Below are 9,442 nucleotides of genomic sequence, written 5' to 3'. Positions count from 1 at the left end.
ATTTTTTATTACACCATCACAAAAGCATAAATTACCAAGCTTGTAAGCATTTCACTTCCAAATTTCTGTAAAGTTTACATCCATAAACAGCAGTTATGTCTGTAATAAAATAAATTCACACAGCCAATATTTTTTGGGAGATTTTCGGATCGTAATTTATTGCCAAGTCTCGGCAATTTCTGGGCAGTGGCACACGAGAAACAAAAACATCACAAAAAGTATAACTCGTAGCCACCCCCGGGCAAATATCTACACGTTTTCTTTCTTACAAAAATTTGCAAGTTTAAAAGCTATTTGGGACTTTAGCAATTGTAGTTGGCATGACAAATCATGATACAGAAATAATCCCATATTTTTAATGAACATATAAGTTTAAAAATTCAGTAATTGTACTTCTAAAATTGTTAAACATGTTTTATGATAGGATTTCAATAAATATATCTTTATACAAAACCAACTTTTCTACAAAAATAAATAGTTTAAAAAAAACAATGAAAAAAGTTATTCTTAGTTTAAAAGGTAAAAATTTAGTGCACTTTGTAGTATTAAATGTTAGCAACAGTTAAATCTAAAAAGATAAAGTGTTAAAAGTTATTAACAAATAAAATGAATAATAATTATTATAAACCAAGAATCATTAAGGGGTTTTAAATTTTATAAACCTAAGAACTCAAATAGATTATCAATAAAAAATAAGCATAATTTATAACTGTACAATAATAAAGATAACAAAATGTGTATCGATACAATTTTAACTAAATTTCGTAAGATTACTCGCTTTGTAATCAAATAAATTACTTACGTATGAAACGTGTACTTTTAAGAAAAATTTATATTCGATAATAGCTTTAGTTTAAAACATACAGCAAACAACTTTGATGAAGATATAAAAAATAGTCAAATAAAATTTACATACAAAAGAGTTTAATATGCACACATTAAGCAATAGAACTCTTAACTTCAGTTCAGGAAAAATAAAATTAAACATACTTTTTTGTTTACAGGAATAAGAGTAAAAATAAGGTGTTAGGTTCGTATTTACTTATCTTTTTAAAACAAATTTTGTAGACATTATTACTAATAACAAGTGCAAAGTGATAAATGAGAAGGATTAAATTAATAATATTTAAGAATTAGCAAGTAACTTTTGTTTCATGATCACCAACGGATCATCATAACAAAACAACACAAACGCCATATTGGATTAGAGCGTCTTAAGTCAGTCGAACCACCCGTCTTAAGACCGATTTGTCTTTTTCAACGTAAGTGTTTCAGTTGAATTGAAACTTACGAGATTTCCCATCATGCATTGCGAAAGTTACGATTTCACCCGTCTTAAGACAGTCGATGTTGCAGTTGAATTCCATCCTAAAACGAACAAGCAATGACACGCAATTCTGGAGATGCCGGCATTTGAGGCCACATTGCGGAGCTAGGTTCCGCATTAAAGATGATACGATAATTTTAAAGGAAGGAGAGCATAACCATGCGGATGATTCTGAAAAGATTAAGTATATGACCTTTTCTGAAGACATGGAGCAACAAGCTGTTGAGAGAATTACAACACCTGTTAAACGTTTGTACGAGTAAGTTTTAATTTAATGAAATGTCTTTTATAATGAAATTAAATTTTAAGTTCATGTTTGTGTTAAATTAACTAAAAAAAGAAGTTTAGAATTTATATTTTGACAAATTTTAAATTAAAAAAAAAATTAAATATTCTTTCAATTCTAATTGAATGAAACTGAAATATTTTTTATTAACTATGATTAATATTTTATGATCTATTTTTTATTAACTATGCTTATATTTTATTAACAATAAACTAGCTACTTAATTCATAGTCAGCAAATTCAGAAGAAAATATGCTTGATGAGTTTATGTAATGGGCTCTTGATTTGTTTATCTAATGAGTTTATTTCTAACAAATTTTAAGTGAATAAAATTAGGTAAGCTTAATTCTTGAAATTTGTAAATAAAATTTATCCTTTTAAATCAGATGCAATTAAATTATTTAAGAACTTTTTATGTAACATTATTAAGGCTTGTAACTTGACTTCTGCAAAATAAATTTTTATATATATATATATATATATATATATGTAAATAATCTTTTTTTTTTACCACTGAAAAAATGCAAATAAATTCAAATTATTATTAAGAGTAGAACTGTGAATTAACTACATGTTAATGGGGAGAAGGAAAAAAAAAGAAGATATTTTCATAGTAATAAAATATTTTAGCCAAGTTCAAGCTACACTGTCTTTCCCTATACTCTGTAGTAAATTAACTTTTTTTTCCCCATATCACTTTCAGATCTATCTAGCTTTTGTCAATATACACATTGATAGCTAATAAACAAACCCAAATAATACACAAGATCTTTTTTTTTTTGGGAGCACTAAAGACAAATGATAATACTGAATCAAATTTTATTAGATTATTGTGGACAAAAACGCTTTTAAAGAAATAGACTTACTTAAGAATGTTCGAATTAATTTGATTTTATAAACTCACTTTGATAGATAAACTTACCAGCTTACTGATGGTCTATTGACAGAAAGATATCCTGTTAAATCATGAATAGATATATAGTAAATCTATAGGAATTTATTAATATATAAATTTAATAAATTCTATGAACTGCATATTGTAAGATGTTAAATCTGATGTCTCAACCATATAGTACGACAGAAAAGAGATGAAAGTAATGGATATAATATAATTAAGAATATCAAGTGTTAAACAGTTTAAAGATGACTTTAAAGAAATTTCTGATTCCTCTCTTTAAAATTCAAATATTTAACTTATTTGCATGTTAATAATACCAGACATTAGTAACAATTAAATTGCTTTTTCAATAATTTTTTTACCATTTACTATATTGAATATGTCATGATAGGGGAGGGGGAAAATTTTAAAGCTTTTTAGCCACTTTTGGAATTAATATTTGTTGTATTAGTAAGTTTAATATTAATGTGCATAGAATTTAAGAAAACTTCCCAAACGCAAAATGAGGAAACGAGTTAGAACTTCCTCTATCCTCAGAGGTTAAATGAGGCCCTGTTCCACACATCTTGTTGAATATAATGAATGTGAATGCTTTAACATCAACATGAATTTCTTTTTACTTCAATTTGTCAATTAGGCAAATTTAATTATAATTGAAGTAAACGAGTAGATTTATATTTAAAAAATTATATAAACAGAGTACAAACATAGTCATTAATATATTGTATATTCCCATATAAATAAGAATAGTTTCAATTTCCCTTACTAAAAAGAGATGTTTTTCTTTGGGAAAGGAACAATTCTTATAGGGCAAAAAATATTATTTATCTTAGTAAAATAAATATTTTTTCTAATTTGTAAGCATGCTTGCAGCTGCTATATCATAAGTGCATAATATTTTTTCTACTTAATGATTGATTGTTATTTTTTACTTTAATTTTCATAGTGAAGCTGTGGGTAAGCATGCGTTGTCCCTGAAGGCTGCTGCCGCAATTCCCAGATTTTCCTCACTTTCAAAAAAAATGTATAGATCCCGTCATTCAACGATGCCTGCCTTGCCACATTCTGTGGATGATATTAATCTCCCAGAAGAGTGGCAAAGAACGACAGGCGGAAATAAATTCCTGTTGATTGACAATGGGCAGGGATCTGAAAGATTTCTGGTAAATATATATCTTAATAACCATTGTCTAAATTTTCTGAAATTAAACAAAAATTATCTTCCCACATTTTTTTTTCACTCCTTACTTTACATTTAGAGAATTTTGACCCAAATATAGTTTTACACTTTATTTTAATTAATAAATTCTTTTGTTCAAACTTTTCACTATAAAATCTAAATATAATATAATAATCTAATCTAATAAATAATAATCTAAAAATATAATTTTACATTTACTTGTTGTCAGGGTTCGTTGATTTAAATCACGATTTAAATCAAATGATTTTTTTTTTAAATCATTGATTTAAATCAACTGATTTTTTTTAATATATGTATTGATTTTAAAAGTTAAAACACAGTGTTTTAAATTATTGATACTTTTATTATTTTCTTTTCTTAGTTTTAAAATTTATTTTAAATAAATTGCTGTGTTAGTTCATTTTAGTTAACGAAATTACTTTCTTTCTTGGTGTGTGATAAATTCCAACACATTTGAAATTACATTTTTAAAATCTTTTGATTTAATGCTGTCTTAATATAGACTTGCATAGCTGTAGAGAGTAATTAATAGACATGAATTTTGAAGGAAAAAAATGCAAATAATCTTAATTAAAATTCTACTTTTTGAATGAAACAGCATGGAATTAAAATCTACAATATATTTCATTGGTGGAAAATGTATATTCCTAAAGCTTGAGGTTACATTAAAAAGAAATTACCCCAATATACCAAAGATAGAAAAAAAAAGGCTAATGAGCTCAGATATTTTCTTCCTGATATAGTGTCATTCTTCCCTTTCAAAGTCTATTTGAGGCAGTAGACTTATTAACTGGTATTTTTTCTCATAATATGTTTACAGTATCTTTGACATTATCAGATTTTCTATAAAGAAATTTTGTGAAAAAAAAATTCCAATGAGTACAAAGATTTTTTTTAGCTGATCAATTTTGATATAGGATTAAAAATGAATATTTTAATATAAAAATATATAGATTAAATATTTATTTATTTTTTGATGAATGACTACATTTATAAACACAATCTGTTACATTTATTTTGTCATATTAGAAATCATGAGAAAAAAATACACAATTTTAAATTAAAATTATGGTTTGCTAATTGAAACTTTAATTTAATAGTTAAAAAGTCTGTCCAAGCCAAATTTACTACTGCTTAGGGTACCTTCACAAATTCAACTTTAAGAACTTAAATTTCATTTTTGTGTTTCGTAATAAACGAATAAATCCATATTTTTGTGTTGATTTTTTAATATTATTTTTAATTTTCACAAATTGTGTCTAAATTTTCACAAAATAAATACCTCTCAGAAAAACCTAGACAGACCCCTTTCATTAAATTCTCTATTTCATCTAGTCTTCAAATTTATATTATGCATTTGTTTCAAAATGGTTACTATGCATTTGAAGCTATGTATTGTAATGAAAAATTATATTAGTAAGTTAGAGCTTCTAAAATATTGTTTTAATATTAATTTAATTTTGATTAAACATTTATAAAGTATTTTTAAGCATAAATTAAAGTTCTTACAAAGTATTAGAATGAAAATCTAAAAAATCTGATTTTTTTTAAAAAGAATCAAAAAAATCATGAAGCCTGCTTGTTGGGAGGAAAATCCTTTCAGATGATTTTTTTAATATAGTGGCTGCCAAAAGTGCTCATTCTCTTATAATTTTTATTGAAATAGAAGATAAAAATTCACTAATTAAACTGAATATTTCACAACAGGTATTTGTAGGATGTATAATTTATTCTTTGCAAAACTGCATTGAATATTTTAGAAACAAAGCAAAAGTTAATTTTTAAGATACAAAGAATCAAATAGCATTCTTATTTGAATTCTTATTGAAATTCTTATTTGAAATAAAACCATTTTAAGAATTCCAATCTAAACACACAGTTTTTTAGTTAGCAAAGCTGATTGTTTTAACAACCAGAATCTTGTAAAGCGCACAACTAAAACACTAAGTTTCGTTTTCCTTCTTCCAACTTAACACATATGAATAAAAAAAAAATTATTTTATGTTTATACATCATTTCATAAGTTTCCTATACATTCCTTAGTCTTTGTCAGATTTTTAGGCTAAATAAGGAATAGTTTAGGAAATATCTGTGGAATGTAAGCAACATTACATTTGAATTGTCGTTCGCCAAGATCCTTTCAACTACTTCAAACATGAAAATCACATTTTGATAAGTCTGAACTATATGGAGGTTGTTGCCATATTTTTCATTTAAATCGCTGTCTCAGTTCATATGTTTGGCAGCCATGTGAGGTGTTGAGTTATCGTGCAACAAAATCACACTGATACTCAATTTTTATCACTTATAGCTCGCTCAACTTTTAGCAATACGAAACTGAGTTGGTTATCATGCCTTTCTGTAGAAATTCTATGTGCACCATACCCTCCAAGTAAAATAAACGCCATTGAAATAAACTTTCCTGCTGGATTTTGGTCTTATTTGATTGTTGTTATGAGGAGTTCCCTTATTTTATCAAAGTTCTTGTTGTTTCAAGTGTGAGGTGGTGGTTCCACATTTCATCCTGGTGATGATCTACAGCTGAAACTATTTAACACATTTTACAAAATTCGAGGTCTTCGTGAACAACGGAGAACACTCTGCTGTAAAAAATGTTCAGCATGTTGCAATTTCGTACAGTTTTATGCGTCGATCGTCTCCAATGATCACATTGACATGGTAAACATATGCAAATGTGCTGAACATTGCTTTCACCCCATTGTTTAAGATTATGACACACAGCATGCTCTTGTAGCGACTCAGGGCAAATTTTTTACCTGCCCTCATAGGCCATTTTAAAATCGTATATATCGATGTATCTACAAAAAAGAAACTTGTTTCATAAAAAATTATGCTCATGCATATTATACACACAAAGTATATAATTATGATTCATTATGAATATTATTATGATTTTTAATCACACAAAGTATAATTACAAATCATAATGTAATTTCATTATCAAAAATGATCAATAGAATGCATAGATTTAGAACTTAGTTGTTTAGAGATTATAACAGATTTATAGTAAAAGTAAAATAAATTTTTTTCAGGTTTTCAGTACAATTCAGAATCTGGGGATATTATAACGAATACTAAACAAAGACTTCTAATGATTCAATATATATCAACAAGGAATCTTACCTTGTTTCGGCTTCTTGTTCTTGCCTTCATCTAGTTTTCTCTTCCAAAGATCTTGGGCTGTAGATAACTAATACACTTANTCCAGCAGATCAAAGCAGCAGCAAGGGATGCTGGCCTCGATTTTGCACCTTCCTCTAGCATGCTCAACTTTGAGGTGGGAGTGATAAATGCCCTTGATGAAGTGTTCCTCGACATTGAAGTTAAGGGCTGTTACTTCCACTTCGCTCAAAGTGTTTGGCGGAAGGTAAATATAACATATCATAAAATTTTATTTCTGTTAAATGTAAGTTTAAAGTTTCCTCATTGCTTTCATGTACGCGGGGCTGTCTAAAAGTTCCTGGAATCCTGTATAACCAAGATATATTTAACTGATTTGTTTACTACTGAAATTCACAACATGCACTGTGACGGAAGATGAAGGTACACCTATCAGTGTGTGGTGATCGGGATGTTGAAGTTTGAGAAAATGCAAACATCAAGTTCCTGTGTAAATTGAGCAGAATTTGCTTCAGAGATATTGTTAGCCTTACAAAAAGTTTATGATGACTTTTTTTTCTGTATTTGGGGAAAATATAAAAAATCCGTTTCTTTCAGGTGCAAAAATTGGGGCTTGTCCATCAATACAAGCACGACCCACAAACCACCAGGTGGGTTCGTCGACTAGTGGCTTTGCCACTAGTCCCTCCCAAAGAGATGGGCAATGCTTGGATCTGGCTGGAACATGATGCTCCTCCAGGGAATGCCACACATCGCATGAACCAGTACATTATCAAAACCTATTTGGATGACTCGGATGCTGCATTTCACATGTGAGTATTTCCATCAATTACTTATAAAAACTGTAATTGTGAAATGATATGATGAGATGTGCTTTCTATTCAAGTTTAAAATTACTGTAAAAAGCTAAAAAATAACAAAGGGCTAAGGGGAGTACTGTTTTGATTTACAATTTCTGCTTTCTTGCTTAAATAGCCCTTCTCATTATTGGAGGACAATAGTAATTTTTTTTCCTAGTGACTATAATGCATTAAAAAACTTAAGTGGATGAGAAGAAACGGTAAAAGTGAGAAAGTTTAAGAAATTTTTCTAAAGTTTAAGAGCAAATGTTCCATTCTCATACCCTCCAACTTATGAAGATTTTGAAAATAATTCTTTCTAGTGGTAGCGAACCAAAGTAGACATTTTTAAAGCAAATGGATCTCTCATAAAACTTTTATCAGAACTTAAGAGTCTAGCCATATGGCCTGCACTTTTATAAGTAATAGTGGACAAGTTACGCTAAAATTATTTTTTTTTTAATATTAAGACATTAATTTTTCTACCGTCTGAAAAGAAGATTTCTGAAACTATGGAAATGCCGTAGCAGTTGGAGGGTATGCATTCTTTACAGATTACATTGAAAGTTCTTTGAGATCCAAAAATTTTACAAAGTTGTTTAATTAAAAGCAAAATTTGAAAATAACAATTTTTTGTTTTTAATATACATTAAAAAATTGAATTCAAGACAGCAAAATAACTATAAAAAGTTAGGACTTTATACAGGAGATTATATTTTATCTCAAAATCTCTTTCATCTCCATAACTAATTTAAAATATAGCAGTATAGTAATCTCTTTGGGGGAAAAAAAATCTTTTTCTGTTAGCATAATTTTCAAGTGCACAATCAGAAATTAACAATAAAGTTTTCTCTTATACTATATATCACATTAATCATATACTTTATTTTTCAGGTCCATATGGAATCACTATGAGAGTGGAAATGAGAGAACGAATAATAACCTTGAGGGGTGGCACTCTAAGATAAACAAACGTGCCTCATCTCGGCTTAATATTTTCGCAATGATAACATTATTGCGAAGTATTCAGGCCGAGACTGAGGGACAAATTATGATGTTAAATGTTGGGCGAGGAGTGGAAAATTATCTAGATCATGTTTCCCACTTGTGTCCACAAGTGGGAAATAAGCCTTAAAACTATTATTAGAGCTAGAATGCTGGTGACTTTTTTTTTTTTTGTATTTTGGTTTTTTTTTTTAGCTATGTTTTTCTTTTTTTTTTCTTTTCAATAAATAAATTTGTCATTTAAAGAGCATTTTTTTTAACAAACTAGCATGAATTTTAGCATTTAATGTATTTATTTCCAGCATTTAATTTATTTATCCAGCATTTAAAATATTTGTTTACATTTTATTTTATTCATAATATAAATATTTATTTCATTTTTTAAAAACTTTCAGGCCACCAACATTCTAGTTCTAGTAATGATCTAGTATAATTTTCCAGAAGTAAATGCTATTAAAAAGTAGTATATACACACCCTTTTATATTTTTAATTTATTCGAGTCATTTTATTTTTAAAAGACCCAATTTCTTCCCAAATTTAAACTGCTTAAACTTTAATATCATCTAACTTATAATTTTTAAAAACATCCATTATTAGTTTTGTAATTCTAAAATTTCCTAACATAGAACTCTTTTGCAGCCTCTTTTTTTTCATTATTTGTTCCTCTCAGGTATCTACTCTCATATTTTTTTCATCTTAGGCAGCTGCTAGTTGGTCCATCTCTCATCCCATGGTTGTGCACTC

At 28.0% G+C, this 9,442-nt stretch overlaps 1 protein-coding gene across 1 annotated transcript; it reads left to right on the top strand.

The window, feature by feature from the left end:
- The first annotated feature begins 234 nt into the window (after positions 1-234).
- LOC122272962 (uncharacterized) lies at positions 235-9,434 on the top strand. Its single transcript, XM_043057008.2, has 4 exons — positions 235-1,586; positions 3,458-3,674; positions 7,451-7,665; positions 8,587-9,434. The coding sequence occupies exons 1-4, from the start codon at positions 1,348-1,350 to the stop codon at positions 8,825-8,827; spliced, it is 912 nt and encodes a 303-aa protein (XP_042912942.1). The 5' UTR covers positions 235-1,347; the 3' UTR covers positions 8,828-9,434.
- Positions 9,435-9,442: the final 8 nt, after the last annotated feature.

Source organism: Parasteatoda tepidariorum, unplaced genomic scaffold (genome assembly GCF_043381705.1).
Source record: "Parasteatoda tepidariorum isolate YZ-2023 unplaced genomic scaffold, CAS_Ptep_4.0 HiC_scaffold_1751, whole genome shotgun sequence".
Taxonomy (NCBI): Eukaryota; Metazoa; Arthropoda; class Arachnida; order Araneae; family Theridiidae; genus Parasteatoda; species Parasteatoda tepidariorum.
Note: the sequence above shows the minus strand (reverse complement) of the source record. Positions and strands in the feature narration are given on the sequence as shown.

Excerpts from the sequence above, each read along its gene's own strand:
- LOC122272962 (XM_043057008.2), top strand. The coding sequence starts at position 1,348 with ATGTTGCAGTTGAATTCCATCCTAAAACGAACAAGCAATGACACGCAA. Across the intron at positions 1,587-3,457 it reads CCTGTTAAACGTTTGTACGA|TGAAGCTGTGGGTAAGCATG; the intron begins GTAAGTTTTAAT and ends TAATTTTCATAG. Across the intron at positions 7,666-8,586 it reads TCGGATGCTGCATTTCACAT|GTCCATATGGAATCACTATG; the intron begins GTGAGTATTTCC and ends TTTATTTTTCAG.